The sequence below is a fragment of the Lipophrys pholis genome (genome assembly GCF_963383615.2).
Source record: "Lipophrys pholis genome assembly, chromosome: 11".
NCBI classification, from domain to species: Eukaryota; Metazoa; Chordata; class Actinopteri; order Blenniiformes; family Blenniidae; genus Lipophrys; species Lipophrys pholis.
This window is the reverse complement of record NC_137631.1, coordinates 28,181,641-28,198,559: the sequence shown is the minus strand read 5'-3', so window position 1 is coordinate 28,198,559 and position 16,919 is coordinate 28,181,641. Positions and strand designations below refer to the sequence as shown.

General features: G+C 44.0%; 1 protein-coding gene across 1 annotated transcript in view; it reads right to left on the bottom strand.

The window, feature by feature from the left end:
• b4galnt4a (beta-1,4-N-acetyl-galactosaminyl transferase 4a) overlaps positions 1-16,919 on the bottom strand; it is a gene marked incomplete at its 3' end in the record, with an annotated part of 179,582 nt that overhangs the window by 21,295 nt on the left and 141,368 nt on the right. Inside the window, exon 8 of the mRNA XM_080474399.1 lies at positions 12,282-12,360. Coding sequence (XP_080330525.1) covers positions 12,282-12,360 — 79 coding nt within the window. The remainder of the gene's footprint in view (positions 1-12,281; positions 12,361-16,919) is intronic.

The window sequence follows — 16,919 nt, the reverse complement described above, 5'->3', positions numbered from 1 at the left end:
TGACTGCAGAGTTACTCCCGGCGTGAAGAAAAGAACATGGCGGACATCTGTTCTATTTTAAGTGTAAAGTGATATATCTTTTAAAGACAGCTGGTGACTTCAGCGCCATTGACCAATTTTATCCAGACAAATGTACAAATGCAACAACTTTTCATTTCGTTCCGTTTTCATTTACGGTGTGGAGTAAACAGTGTGGTGTTGTGTCTGCTACTCTTAAGACTTGTATTTGAAAAAAAGTTTTCTTTTTAATTTTTACAATTATCTTGTTAGTTTGAGCGGATTAAAGCCTGCTGGAGGCTGCAGGCTGGAGGCTGGAGGCTGGAGGCTGCAGGCTGGAGGCTGGAGGCTGGAGGCTGCAGGCTGGAGGCTGGAGGCTGGAGGCTGGAGGCTGGAGGCTGGAGGCTGGAGGCTGGAGGCTGGAGGCTGGAGGCTGGAGGCTGGAGGCTGCAGGCTGGAGGCTGGAGGCTGGAGGCTGGAGGCTGGAGGCTGGAGGCTGGAGGCTGCAGGCTGGAGGCTGGAGGCTGGAGGCTGGAGGCTGCAGGCTGGAGGCTGGAGGCTGGAGGCTGGAGGCTGGAGGCTGGAGGCTGGAGGCTGGAGGCTGGAGGCTGGAGGCTGGAGGCTGGAGGCTGGAGGCTGCAGGCTGGAGGCTGGAGGCTGGAGGCTGGAGGCTGCAGACTGGAGGCTGGAGGCTGGAGGCTGGAGGCTGCAGGCTGGAGGCTGGAGGCTGGAGGCTGGAGGCTGCAGGCTGGAGGCTGGAGGCTGCAGGCTGGAGGCTGCAGGCTGGAGGCTGGAGGCTGGAGGCTGGAGGCTGCAGGCTGGGTGATGGTTTATGTTTGACACCCCTGGTCTAAAAGCTGTTGAAACACGCTTCAACACTCAGCAACATGAATTGTAAACTGACCGTGGCTGTTTGAAAGGCGCCGACAGATAAAATGTATTATTATTATTATTATTATTTATGTGTAGTTTATCCAGGTTTAAATCTTTGTCAGGGTCTTTCTGTTCTAAGTTTCCATGTTCTTCCTGTGGGGATTTCCTCAGATGTGAATAGTTTGTAGATGCATGTCGATTCACGCAGAAACGTTTTCTGTGCTCCTCTCTGGATCGGTCTGAATAACGCAGGTATATAAAAAGAACCAACGGTCTTCAGGTTAGAATTTCTTGTGGATTATGGCATCGAGCACGAGGAGGCCGACATAATAAATGTGCACGACAAATCTCCACTGGGATTCTCCTCCATGTTGAAATGATCCGTCGTGTGTGGGACGGCGCTCTCTGGGTTGCGTCGGATCAAATCTGCATGAAGACAAAAGGACCGGGCCACACGAGACGGAGTTTAGATCCCCCGCGGTGCGCGTCAGCGCGGAGGTCTGGAGGATGAAAGGCGCACGGATGGGTGGAAAATAAATTAACCAATTCAATTAAAAAGTCTCGTTCACTTGAAGCAGTTCTCTCCTCCTCGGTTGAAATCCAAATCTGGGCTTGTTCACGGGGACGAGGAGGTGGAACCTGGAGGACGGCTGGAGCAAAAGGTGTCCAACTCACTTCATCTCAGTCTGATATTAATTTCCTGGGCTGAGGAAACCATGACATCATAACCTCCAAACACTTCAGAGCTTCACCTCAGTTATGAGGCATTCAGCCTTTTCACAAGTTCACCCTCATGGTATAGATTAGATTAGATAAACATTTATTAGTCACACAAGTGAGAAATTTCAGTAACTCAATTTCTTTTTTTTTTGTTTACCTGACGGCGTTTTCAGGCGACAACGGGAAAAGCTTTCTGAGCCACTGGCAACGCAACGTCGATGGAGGAAACAACGTTTTCAAAAACGCTGCAGAAATATGCAGAATGTACAGAATGTGCAGAACGCAGAACTATTTCTGCACATGAAACGTGTGCAGAAATAGTTCTTCTTCTGCACATGCTCAGTAGAGACAATCAGAACAACGTTTTCCTCCAGAGTGTCAGGATTCCCAGTCCTTACTCTTCTGGGACTTGGTACTTTTATTTTGACAGTCGTCATATTAACAATCCAACTTGGACGTCTGACCATACGAAGGTCCGCGTTCTCCCGTTGTTTATGTTTATAGCGTGTTGTTCTCTGCGTGCATGTGTGTGTGTGTGTGTGTGTGTGTGTGTGTGTGTGTGTGTGTGGTTTCATTACAAAAACAAACAACAGCACCAACTAGTGGCTCAACATGAAATTTTCATCGTCTTCAGCGTCTCTGCTGTTTCTGTGTAAACAGACATCGTTTTCAAAATGTTGCTGTGTGAACATACGACTTTTCTGAAACGGAAACACAAAACTGAAGCGTTTTCACTGGAAACGTATAAAACGGGTCTTCGGTGCTCAATTCTGATTTTTTCGCTGGGATCCTTTTTTTTTTTTGCGCGATCGTTTCGAACGCGACCTGCCGTGCGAACGTGATCGGACCGGATGTTTTCAGGCCCCAAAGCGCAAAAAGACGACGTGAAGTCCCACCGAGCAGCACGCCATTGACGCATTTACTGGTGTGAAAACATCGGAATGGCGTTTCACACGGCAACAAAACACATCGGATGCGAGTCACTTGTGAGCAAAAGAATCAGAGTTGGTTTGCTTTTCCCTGCAGTGTGAACGAGGACCGAGAGGTTGAGGAAGTGGTTTTGAACCGACAGTTTGCTGGATTGAAGTTGACCTTTAACCCCGACGGCTCTCGGTTCCTCCAAGCGTCCCTGAACGGAAAACTTCTTTATTTAACTAATTAATTCCAGCAGTAAATCAAAACCAAACTACATTTGCTTGATTTGTCAGGAGACGTCTTGTATTGCAAAGAGACACTAATCATCCTGAAACATCCGATGACAAAGCTTTACACCAACTCAGACGTCTGCAGTCCACCGAATTCTGCATGAATAAAAACATTTAAATAATTTAACGTTGCTCTACTCCTCAAACTTAAAAAAAAAAAGATTGATGCATCACATCCTAACATTTCAATAAACAACATGAATCAGTGATTTAGCTGAAATGAACTAAAATAGTTAAAACCGTCAGCAATGCGCCATCAAGTATAGATTTGGTAAATAGAGTCAAACCTTCCAGAGTTTAGGAGTCAGAACCACTGCAGATCTCTGGCCTTACTGAGGAATCCTTCAACAGAAGGTGGGTTTATTGATGGCCGTTACACAAAGAACCGAGCACATTTACTCTGAGGAGACGACTGAACTGTGCCTCCGTAAAGAGAACTGAAGAGATCTCATCGGATATTAACAGACAGTTTTTATTGATTGAATTAATACAATCAGGGGCGGTTGGCCCTTTGGCGCTTAAAACAGTTTGGACTCGCTTCTGACCTTCTCACGTGGTGCTGAACACATGAATGTACATACTACCTCCAGCAGCTGGGATGAACAGACACGAGAAACTGTATAATAAACTTCCTTTTCCCTGCAGAGACTCAGAACTACAACCCTTGTGGGTGTTTCTCTTTTTGTTTCTTAATACTTTCCTATTTTGGTTTGCATGACATGCAAATTTACATATTCCAAAACAGGAGTACAGGATTACAGTTTGAAGAGAATCCCACACTCCCAAATTTTTGTAACCTAGAACGGGCACTCAGGCGCTCACACCCTTGCCAACGCCACATTTGTCACCATGGAAACCAATGGATTACAGGGTTATTTGAGCCACCACTCCTTCCATCATTGGTCCTGGTCGTTTGATAACATGAAGAGATTCACTGTTTAACACAGTGGTACACACGTTTTATGATTTCCATGTGACCTCCTGACCTTTGACCCCCCCCCCCCCCCCCCCCCCCAACCCTGGCTTATCAGAGGACAGGGAAATGAAAACTTTTTGTCATTGATTTGACATCAATTGGATTAAAAAACCAAACATGTAATGAAGAAATAACTTTTTGGACCTTTTCGTGACCCAGACAAATTTAAAGGATCCGTCCTGGGATGAAGACAAATCATCCCTGAAGATTTCGTGCGATTCGCCTCAACTTTCATTAGCGAAGGTTTAACTAAAGGCTTGTTTCTCTTTTCTTCGTGTGAATCAAATCTGCTTAACAGACAACTTCCTGTGTGAAAGCAGATCGAGGCCATGTTGTAGTCTCTCTCTCTCCCTCTCCCTCTCTCTCTCTCTCTCTCCCTCTCTCTCTCTCTCTCTCTCTCTCTCTCTCTCCCCCTGTGTCTGCCGTTCTTTTTCTTTCTTAACTTCAGCCTCACTCACTCACGAGGCCATCAAAGTGGGTTTGCACTGCCAGAAACAATTTAATGAAGCATCTACAAGTCTTGCAGCAAATCAAGATTGTGCACAGGATTGTGTGTGTGTGTGTGTGTGTGTGTGTGTTTGTGTGTGTGTGTGTGTGTGTGTGTGTGTGTGTTTGTGTGTGTGTGTGTGTGTGTGTGTGTGTGTGTGTGTCTGGGTGTGTGTGTGTGGTACGCTGTCTCCTTAGTAAGGCCCCTGTGTGTGATTTAGCAGGAGAATACATTTCACACCTTGACAAAAATAGCAGATTTACCGTGACCAGCCCACAACAGCGTAAGCCCAGGGCTCGCATAAATCCAGAGAAACCCGGGCTCTCATTTGTTAAAGAGCAGATAGTCTCTCTCTCTCTCTCTCTCTCTCTCTCTCTCTCTCTCTCTCTCTCTCTCTCTCTCTCTCTCTCTCTCTCTCTCAGAGGTGGACTGTTCCTGCGGTACTGTGCTTGTTTAGTGGAGCTTTCTACGAAGAGACGAGGAGTAAAAACACGAGCGCCGCTCGATTAAAAATTAAAAAAAAGGAGAACCCTTCTTGTCCCTGCTGTCTCTCTGTTCTCCGAGTGTAGGACTTATGGAGGACGGCTGAAAGCAGGACATAAAACCACGTTACAGACAGGAAAGGTTAGACATGCGCCGCGTCTTTTCCCCGAGGCGACTGGAAAACACTGCGTTTGAGGCTTTGGGAAAACAAGCCTCTGACTTGACCCTTTCCACACACGCAGCCGCCGCGTTTCCCTCCAGTTTATTCTAAATGAACTCTTTTCAATGCGATGGATGATTCAACGGGCGGCACTTTTCATTAACTTCCTTATTTACCATGTGGAGCGCCGCCGGACCTTTCCACTCGCCACTGCCAGCGATGTGACAGGATGAAGGAAGGGATTGGCCATTAAACGGTGTGATTGAGAGGAAGAGGGAGTGCGAGAAAGAAGAGGAGAAAGTCAAAGCTTAATTAGCGATGGCGGGTTTATGGACGACGGCGGGTGCAGGGATTTAAAGGCAGGGTTTTTTTTTTTTTTTCAATTTTTATGGCCTTGTTTTAGCACTCAGGCCAGCCCACATCTCAAACTGCCCACACACCCGACACGGAGCCGTTAAACTACAATGACTGCATTTTTAGATGTCAGGTTTTCCCTGCAATTTTGTTTTTTCTTCGTTTTTTCTGCTTTTATCACAACAATAATTATTCCATTAATTTCCTCTGATGTAGTGAGCCCCAAAAGGGAATACACGCCTTTCATTATCTCCTCTTTTATTCAGATTACCCCGGCGCCATACATTAAAATAATCGTTTTTTTCCGTGAAAAGTAATTTAAGATTCCATGAATAGATTCATTTAGTTTTGTGTGTTTTCTAACGAAGTAGTCGACAGCCTCTTTTAATGATTGTCGCCCTTTATTTTAATAATCTGCTCAACAGCCTTTTGAGTTCACCTTTGTAAATGTTTTAGGAAAATAGAATGTTTGAATAATTACAGCTTCAAAGATGTGAAATCCTTGGAACCGATCGTTCTGCCCACTGGCCTGAATCGGCCCTCTAAATGTTTCATATTCGAAAAGTTGTCCGACTGACGCCGACGTTCACACTTAACTCTCACTCGTAAAATGCGACGTTTTTCTGATGTCCTCGCGTCACGTATCCAGTAGATGGCGCTCCGACTCGCACGACAGCAGAGCGAAGCAGTGAAGAGTAAAAAGGAGCCGACGCTCCTCAGGGGGAAGTGAACTAGTTTGTGAAATAAACACAACAATTCAATAGGTTTACCATTTCCTGTAACGTTTCCTCGTTGGCTGACGCGTTCGCTCGTTCTCCGGCCATCGTTTTATCGCCGCAGCCACACTGACCGGACGTCGACGTACGCCATCACGAATCTCCGTATTTATGTTGACGCGTCACCCCAGCACGAAAGAAATGTGATCAGTCGATTGATCGGTTATTGGAATTGCACTGTTTTGTACTGGAATTGTTTATTAACTTTATAAGACTTTAATTTCACAAATAAAAAAATTCAAAGAAATTGGTCTCCCCTTGCTTTATACTTTAAAGAGGAATGGATAAAAGTGATTTGTATCAGGCTTTCAGATAAAACCGAAGAAGAGATTATAGAAATTTACCGATTGTTATTGAACACATTGACTGAAATTTGATTTGATTGGTTTATATATATAAACACAACATACTACACACCCCTTGAGTGTAAACTGATTGATTGTTTCGTCCTTTTTACTGTTTTGTTTTGTCTTGCTGTGTTCTGTATGTTTTCACTTTGTGGTGTTGCATCATGAAATAATAAAAAAATGATTGATGTAAAACCAACAAAAGAAACACGTTTGTCCGTGGTAGGTTGTATTTCTTTGAGGAAGTGTAGAGAATTTAACGCGCCCTTTAGAATTTAAACATGGCTGCCTCGAGAGTGACTGATTTCTGGAGTTTTGTGGATTCCCAAAAATATCTCTTGCCAAATAAGTGCCAGTGATGCCGCCGCTGTCTGACAGACCCGCTGACTGCACCCACAGTGTAGAATATTTTATGACCTCTCTCTCCAAAGAGCTACGACTCTGGCTGCCTGAAAGAAACATACTGGGCTCTCTCTCTCTCTCTCTCTCTCTCTACTCTTACGCAGACTCTCCATACTGCCGGACCTGCCACAAACTGGAGCGTGACTGATGCCTCGTGAGCGTTTGCCTGTGTGACCTGAAAGCTTAATGGACTGATGTGTCTTGTGACCTTGGCCGCCTGATTGGGTGGGGATGGAACGGCTGCCGTCAAGGACCTCCTTCCGTCTCCGTCCGTCAGGGTGGAAATTACTATGCGCGTGAAGCGAAGTGTAATCCCGGCGCGAGAGGGCCGCCCTCTCGCATGTTTACTCGCAAGTCCTCCTGCACTGAAACGCCTCCATCAAAACAAGGCGTCACCATGAGGCTCGGAGGAAGCCTGATAATGAGTCATTCAGAGTTCAGCAGGATTCAATATCTTCTGCTCACGGTTACTTTTTGAATAAAAATATTTGATTACAGATGCACTATTACCACTTTTTCAGGGATGAGTACTAACCTTAACTACTTGCTGATACCAAGTACTAATACGAGTACTCATTAAATGCTATTAAGTTGAATTTATACTCACCAAAGCAAGTACAATGACGCCACATAGCATCAGATCCGGTACCCAAATCTGGTGTCGGTATTAGTTCCAGCCCTACCTTTTTATTGTAGTACGTTGTGTAGTACACACTTTCACAAATAGTGCATCCTGTGTCCAGCTTGTGTCTTACTGAATTAATAGACACACTTTTGGCACTAATGTTGAGACTCTCTTTTAACCACGAACATTCTTCTTCTTTTTTTATACAACATTTCGAAAAACAGAAAAAATAAAATAAAATAAAATAAAATAAAATAAAATAAAATAAAATAAAATAAAATAAAATAAAATGAAAATGAAAATAAAATGAAAATAAAATGAAAATAAAATGAAAATAAAATGAAAATAAAAATTAATATTAATATTTTCTAAAAAGGGGAGATGAACTAAATGAAGGTAGGGAAAGGAACAAACAAATGAATAAATAAATAATACAATTAATTAATAAAAAAAAATTTGGGTTGGGGGGTGGTGGGTGGGGGGGGTCTTTCGAGCTTCAAGTTATAACCCCTTTGTGAACGCAGGGAGAATGCGAAGGGGGGCTAAGGAGCTTCCAGCTCAGGACAATCAGCCGACGGGCCAACAGGGTGGAGAATACCAAAGCCCGTTTTAATTCTTGTTGGAACGGTGGAATCTCTTCTATGCAATCGCTCTACCCTTTTCCTCTTTTCTTTTACCCCATGCATACTTTGGTACACGCTGCGTTCCAACCTGTTTTAAACACCGGCCACATCCTCCACTGTCTGGCACTAATGACCTGAACGCAGCTTAGTGTTGAGTCACATTCATTAGCAGTACCCTTGAATCAGTGTTAATCAGTGTTTTCTTCTTCCTGGAGGACAGACTCGGTCGTGGATCAGCATTTAGTGTGAAACCGGAAAAAATATTTTGCATGACGACGGTGGTGCAGCATTTTTAAAAAAGGCTCCTAAGGTGGAACTTTTTGAAAAACAATCTGGTTCCATCTCCATGTCGATGGCGTAAACTCTGCTACTTTGCTTAGACACCACGAAACAGTGCTTCCGCTCGCGTGCGAGTAAATGAACAATAACAAACATGGCGTCTTCCTGAGTGTCATGACTCCCAGTCAAGGACCCATGCATGTTCTCCCGCCGTTAATGTTTATAGCGTATTGTTCTCTGCTGCATGTGTGTGTGTGGTTTTATTACAGAAAACAAACAGCAGCATCAACGAGTGTCCCAACATGAAGACTACTTTGTTTTCAGTGTTTCCGTGGAAACGTTTTCAAAACATTCTGTGTAAATATGGAATTTATCTGAAACAAAAATGAAGGATCTGACCCAACACCATCATTTAGTTTTGATTATTCTGTTTGACTAACAGATGTTTTACAGATGAGGGTTAATGTGTTCAACCACCTGAATCAGACAGTTTAATCCAAATCGTGTTCCTCGCCACTGCAGAACTCTTTCAGTAAATGTTTTTGGTTTTCCTTCACAGCCTCTGATGGAAGAGATGCAAAGCGATCTCACCCACTTTGTTCTTTAAAAGCTGCAAGACCTACACATACAAAAGGATCAATAAGTCTGGTGAGCTTTCCATTCAGAGACAAAATGTCTGAGTTTAGAGTTATAGATTCCGTGGCATAATCTAATAAGTACTTTAAATGATTTCCTCTTGTCCATCTCAGAGCCGAGGGGCGCTGTTGGGTGCGGTGGCACAAATTTCAGACTTCCATCCGATTGTTACCGGGGTGAGACGAGGATGTGGGCTCGTTCTGTCATCTTTTGGCGTCTGTGCGGACTGGATTACGGAGCATGTGGTGGGAGTCTGGCTGCGATTCTGTTGTTTGGGAAAGAGCGGCTCACTGATCTGGGAGGCGGAGCTGTTGGAACTGAACGCATTTGGACGGAAACAAACATCCAGGCGTTTGGTGAGTTACTGGCTGCCACCGTTGGATCCTGAGCGCCTGTTCTAGTTATAGAATGTTCGATGTCCTGTAAGTCAACAGTATCAGGCCCCGTTCACGTTTCAAGTGAGAACACATCCTTTTTAAATAGTTCCGTATTACCTCGTTCAGGGTTTTCGAAACGCTCCCCCATTGGCAGCCGTTCTCAAACAATTAAAATATGAACTTGGCGTTTTTTACTTGAAAACGTTGTAAACTGGCCGACAGATTCATCAGTTGGCAGTCAGTAAAACAGCAACAAGGACCAAAGCCTTTCAATGTTTCTTTAAGGTTTCGTCACGTTTCATCTCACCAATTTTGTGGATTTCCTGCCCAAGTACTTTTCCAAATAGAGAAGAAAGAATTTGTTTACAACTGGGATGATGTGTCAGTCAAGGGCTGCAATTTATTAGTTCCACTTGCTCATAATTAGAGTCACATTCTTAACACCTGCACATCGACGGCCCCCAACATCTCATCACAACTGTAAAGTCCTTGAGGGACCCGCTAATGTCAGAACGGCCACGTGAAATTCTGAGAAAATATTGCTTTTAGCAGATAATACTTCAAGTGAGCCAATTTATGAGGTCGTACTCCACGGTAGCAAAGCATTTGCTCACCTCCCTTTCTTCGCTGCACAAGCCTGCGTCTCGTCTCGCAGCGAGTTCACGGACCTCAGGCCTTCAGGAAGCACCCCAGAGTTAAGTATCTTGTTCTCACAGCCAATCGAAGCTGAAGAATGCAGACTGAGGGATGGAAACTGTAGAATGACGTATCGAGAAGTAGAGCAAGGATTCTGTAAGTCTGTACCAGGACAGGTGAGCGTGTGAAGATCCAGGAATGGTCCAGTTTACGAAACAGCTTTTGCTGTCGTTTACATGACAGAGCGTACGGTGGATATGCAACTTTATGAAAACGGCTTGTCTCCGTGGAAATGGGTGAGAATGACACTCTGGTTCCCAAAGGTCAAAGTTTAAAAATAATGCTTCTGTCTTCTCGGAGTAGATCTTGGACTCCACTTATTCTCCGTCCACACGAGCCAAAACCATTTATTTTCTCCCCGTCATTGTAAAAAGTTTCCCATCAACACAGGGGCACCATGAAAATGACTCAAAACCCTGTAGTGCATGTGACAGGCTTATAGGTGGCGCCATAACAATGCTACAGAAATACACCAACGTCGACACGGCGCACGCGAGAATCCTCGAATTCGAGAAACCGATACCTGGCCTCATTAAAGCAAATAGCATCAGTAGCTTCTGCTCGCGGGTGGCGGGGTCAGAGGGTCGAGAGGTGGGGCGATGACTTCGTCGTTTTCAGCTAATGTGCGTCTTGTTGTTTCACACAAAAACAAAAAACAAAAAAGGCAAAAACTATTTTCAGGCTCCAGAAACGCTGCCGCAGTGTGGATGATCGACCAAAACTGATGCGGTCACATGAAACGCTGTTGTTGTTTGGACAGCAGCACCCACTAGTGGCCCGCCGCGCTAACTACATCATATTCCAACACACAAACCATCCGCTTGAAACGTTGCCATGGAAACGGGACCTAAAGCAGCCATTAGGACAACAGAAGCAGAGGAAAGTAGCCGGAGGCTCTCAGACGGAGTTCGCAGGTGATGAAGAGGGCGGAAAGAAAACGACAGCAAAGTTTCGGGTGGAGGAAGAGTGCAACTCCAGCAGTGCTGATGATAATGGTCACCATGATGACGATAACCTGAGGCTTGTTAAGGGATGCAGCACACACACACACACACACACACACACACACACACACACACACACACACACACACACACACACACACACACACACACACACACACACACACACACACACACACACACACACACACACGCGTTTTATCCTCCACCCTCCCACTCAGCCCCACACGAGGCTCCCGTTTGAAACTCCGTCCTGAAATTAAGCCCCGCTCATCTGAGCTTCGCCTGAGGTGCAGAACACGACTACTGAGGGATGAAATGGTGCAGAGGAGAGCCGGAGAGGGACGAACGGGAAGAAAACGAGGTGAAGAAAGAGAGCGACAGATGAAGGAGTGGGTGGAGAGAGCGTTTTCAGAAGGATTGGATCTGGAAGGAAAAGGTTAGTGGGAAACATCTGATGGGACATGAATACTAGAAGAATCCTCGAAGGCCACAGTCCTGCACGGTCTCACGTCTCCAACTCAAACTGCATTGATTATTTAAATATTTACGCTAAAAGCACGGCCGCGGCCCTCAAGGAGTCGGACAGCTCATCTCTTTTTATTCTAATCAAAACCAAACGATCACCACAGAAAATGACTACAAACTCAAAATAAAGCCGATAATTATATGCACAATCCAGGGAAAATGTGAAAAACTTCCATAATGCAACACCCTGGCAGCGCGGCCTTGAGGCTAATGCTAGTGTGCTATCTGATGCCAGCATCACTGATATCTCAGCTCGGGTCTCAGGGTTGTGTTATAACTATATATACTATAAAATCAATGTTTTTTTTCTACAATGTCCTTGGTGGTTTGACCGGATTGGAGCGACTTGCGGGCCGGTTTTGGCCCTCGGGCCTCATGTTTGACGCCCCTGACATATATATATATATATATATATAAGTAGTAATCACACCAATTCAATCAGGAATTTTCAACTCTCAACAGTATAAATAGGAAAACATTTGGTGAGCTTTACACTTTCCAATAGAATGCAGCAAGATGCTGTTCATTTATCCTGACATTTAACACTCTGGGATAAAAAATAGAAACACTTGAAGGATATTTTAATGCCATCTCGGTCTGAAAGTTTTCAAGTATTTGAATGAGTGGAGGATGAAAGGTTAAAGAGAAACTTCCCCGGTGAAGGAAGTCTTTGGAGAGGTGGGTTGAGTCTCACCAAAGAAAGAAAGAAAGAAAGAAGGAGAGAAAGATCCAAACAGAAGGAAGTGTATTCCCACATTCGGGCGGATGTACTTACCCCCACCTCGACGTGATCTGAGCCTTTGTCATCCTGCTTGTGGAGGATCTCGAAGTAGTATCGTCTGGATGAGATCAGACTGGAGGGGAAACAGAGAGAGAGAGAGAGAGAGGTGACGTTGAGACGCTCTCTGCTGCCAAAATGAAAGAATCTACAGAAGTCTCTCGCTTTTCCTTCCCCTCTCTTATCAAAATATAATGACTTGTTATTGTGCAGAGGGTCAGTGGACAATCAAAGCAGTTTAATTAAGACCGCAGAAGGTAAATACTTTAACACTAAAAACACCAAAAGCAAATGTCAAATTGGACATAAAGAGGTTAATCAGCCTGGAATGTAACTATCTGCTCCGGGGCGAGATGGCGAACGAGAAGGCAGCGAGCCACAATATTAAAGGCCTCAGGTCCTGAATGAAATACTCTCTCAGAGGCCGAGGGGGAGAAAATCGATGCCACACATAAATCAACATTTTACACTCATCCGGGGCTCCAGTGTTTCTCCGCAGTTCCTGGTTCGACTCAGTAAAAGTCCCGATTTCAAAGTTTTATTGTGCACGTTATCCTCCACGCCTGATAAGTGAGAATGCTTAGCTCTTTTAAAAACACATCGCGGTAATAGGCCGGCATCTGCTCGGGAACGAGAGACGCTCCACGCATCGTTAACTCTCAAAATACACACACACACACACACACACACACACACACACACACACACACACACACACACACACACACAGCGTGTACTGTAAACATCCGTTGCATATGAAGACATCATTTGTGATCATTTGTGGCCTTTTTGATGCATCGTCTGTCTCCGTTTACAGCGAGAAAACATTTCCTACAAATCGAATCCTGTTAGTTTGGTTTGCTGCATCTTATTCGCTCGTAAAACATGAGAAGGTGAAGTCGCTCGTCTGCTGATTTTCTCCTCCTGCGACATTTTTCTCCCTCACGAATCACTGATGTTATTTTTCTTGATTTTTTTACACGTTCATCTTATTTTTTGTTAGAAAGACGACGAAATGAAAACAGAGACACTTTTGTTGAGCGTTATCCCGACTTTTATTCCGACTCTAACTTTAATTACGTGAAGAAAACAAGCTCTGGCTCCACGGCCTTCGCAGATCCTTGTAATAATTTGTATTTGTAAGTACTTGTATTGGTACTCGGTATCTGCAAGCAGCCGAAGGTTCGGACTCGTCCTTTAAAAAAAAAAGTGTTATCGGCGCAAACCATCAATTCCAAGGATAAACACTTGACCAGCGGACATATTGTGGAGTGTATGTGTGTGTTTTCATTCCTGCTGAGGCTGACCGCGCTTGAGAGGAAAGGACAAAGGCTGAAGGGGTGGGGGCGCTCACGTGTCGCCCCGGCGCATAAACGCCACCGATTCATCCGCCTGCCCGGCGTCCTGTAACCAATAAATCATTGCAGGTGCAGGAGAGCAGTGACAGCGTGCTAAGGTCACTCTCTCATGAATAGGGAATATCTTTTTCGTGCAGCTGCTGAAAATGGCACTTGGCAAACTTAACTGTCGTTTTCAGATCCCGGGTTATCGTGTTTGACCTTTCACGACCGAGTCCGCCATTAAGCCCGTCTTAACCTCACACTTTATGCTGAAGCCGTGCATGAAAAACAAACAGCAAAACTACAAGGAAAGCAAGCAAAATGTTCAGAAAGGTTAAATAAACCAGGTCTGTGGGCCAGACCAGTAAAATAGTGCAATAATAATTCTTAAAGTTAAACTTTAAAGTGTTTCTAGAGAATACCTGATGGAAATGTCAAGATTTCCACCAAAAAAAAAACAACAAAAAAAAAACTGAATAAAACCATAATCTCAACATGAAACCAATTTTAATGAAACTTCTGGTGCAAAATATGGTGAAATGTCTCCAAAAATGTTTTCATTGTGCATGTTTTTACAAATTCACCATGACAGCGTGGCTTTGAGGCTAATGCTAGTTTATCGTTCATGGCAACATCACAGAGCGCAGACCTTCGTCCAATGTTAAGGTCAAATGATGACGTTCTGTTTAGTCCCATTCTTTTGTGTCACCTGAAGAGTGAGTTGGCCTGTGATTGGCTGAGAGTGGAGACGGGGGGGGGGGGGGGGGGGGAGCGGCGTTAGCAGTGTGTTAGCAGACGGCTTAACGGGCAGCTGCAAACCCTCCAGTGCGTCTCCATGGCAACAGACGATCTCCTTTGATCTCCATTAGGTGCCTCTCATTTCACATTGCAAGGGACATTAGTTCGCAGTTTTTTGAGATTTATTTGGAAACTGTTATAATGGACTGGTCCTTGGATGATGACAAATCATCACTGAAGATTCCATGCAATTCGGGTTAAAAGTTTTTGCGAAAAGTAAAAATGCATACATACAAAACAATAAATAACTGCACGCTGGCAAAAACATAACGGAAAAACATAAAAATACATTTTTAATGCCAACATTTATATTGATTAAAATAGAGTTTTTAGTGCATTTCAAGTTAAACATGATCAATGTAACCAGGCCAGTACTATTGGTCACAAAAAGAGGTAAATATAGAACAAATTGCCAATTTAACCTGATTGAATCTCAGTGTTAATATGACCTCATCTTTCTTTTTAAGCCCCACTGTGGAAGAACTGTTTCTGCCCATAATCCGACTTGATCTGCAGGATAATCTAATGTCAGAGCAGAGAGGATGCCGTCTGCCGCCACAACGCATCCGAGTCATACTGACCACAGACATGGACGTTAAACAAAGATCAAACAAACAATGATAAAAATGGACGCACCAGTCGAAATTTAAGGCTGTTTTTTAAGGCTCCTTTTGCTTCTTAAAAATGGCAAAATATGCACAAGGCACTTAAAGAGGCTGAAATCAAAGCTACTTTACAGATTATAGGATGCCAGAAAACACCAACAAACACAGAGAACTATCAGACAGCAACAGTAATGATCAAAACAAACAGAGAGCAACATGAACAAATGAAAACACTTTTCTGTTCTTCCTTTAGCTAGTCAGATATCCTTTCATTTTATTTTCCCTTTCTGGTTTGTAGTCATTCTGTATGCCGGGTCTGTGCCAATTCCATTTTTGGTTTATGTAATTTAGTTGCACCAGAAGGGATATTTGTGTTTAAACCACTGTGAGCGGATTTCGACTCTCTATTCAAGGCTATTTCCTTTTTAGAGCTCTGCATACAGGCTTTGTCTCCGTGTTATTGTTTTTTTTTTTTGTATGTGTACTCAAAATTGGTGTGAGGAAGATAGAGGGATGTTCTTTGGAACAACAAAAACTTGAATAAAATGAAAGAAAATAAAGACTTGAAAGGGAAACAGGCGATAGAAATAAATGTTAAATACGGAAATATGAGATTGCCACATTAAGAAAAATTATATTAGAGTGACAGTCCATCCATCCATCCATCCATCCATGATCATGTTGCATCTTTTCTGTAACTAAAATCAAACAGACATCAGGCTTCTGCTCCGCAGGAGGTCAGATGTTAAAACATCATATTTAAATCCACCTACATTCCTCCTCACTAATGAAGCAGCACATGCTGTTCCACTTAAGGTCGTTGTTGTTTTTTTCCCCCCTCATCTTATTTCTCTCTTCATTATTTGGTCAGAATTGTGTGCGATTGCTTCAGAACTCATTATCACACTGACATGTGTAGCGTCCGTATTTACCGTACGTCTCAGAACACGTCGTCCTGCGCGTGTTGTCATGTACACACCGAGCCTGATGTCAGTCACATTCTAATTACATGTGAGCCCCAGAAGTGAAGACAGTCTGTCCTCTCTCTCCCTGGCTTGTTTCAGGTTTTAAAAAAGTGTGTTGCTCCAACCAGCCAATCAGAAATCAAACCCTATATAGTGTCATCGGGGGTTTAGCCAATCACAATCAAGGTAGGCCCTCCCTTTGACTCCTCCCACAATTAGGCAGCTCTGCTCTGGCACATGGCACCACGAGAGGAAGTACTTCCTCCTCTTCCCAAGATGGGTATGTGTGGGCGGAGCCAGTCCAGCTCACACAGACACAGCAGATTCTGAATGCAGCTCCTATGATCCAATATTCAAATGGAGGGAAATCAAGAGCAAAACTGGATTTGAGGCAATAAACTTTGAATACAAGGTTTTTTAAGACCATGTGAAAATGATGAAAAGCTGAATAATATGATTCCTTCAAGACCTGCGGTGTGAACAAACTGTTGTTGTTAGGCTCCTTTTACACAACGGTGCTCGGAGCCACTGAAAACGGCTCCCAAGGTGGAACTTTTTAAAAATGCTGCGACTCAGGCCACATCCACACGAGCCAAAAATATATTTTCTCTCCCCGGCGTTCTCAAAATTAATTTTTTACCAGGTTTCCTCTCACTGTGACAGAAGAGCGCGAAACACTACATCAAAGTAAAGATAGAAAAAAAGTTAAAATGAATGGAAAAGAGGAGAAATCCCAACAAAGAGCACCAACAAGAAACATAAGAGATGTTTTGCCCTTGAATGAGTACGCACATCTGACTGTTCACACCAAACCTGACGGACGGACGGACGGATGATGACGCACACCGAGAGAGACGAGAGAGTCGAGGAAGATAAAGGAGGAGCGATAAATAGCAAATGAACTGCAGGAACAAAGAGGGAATTACC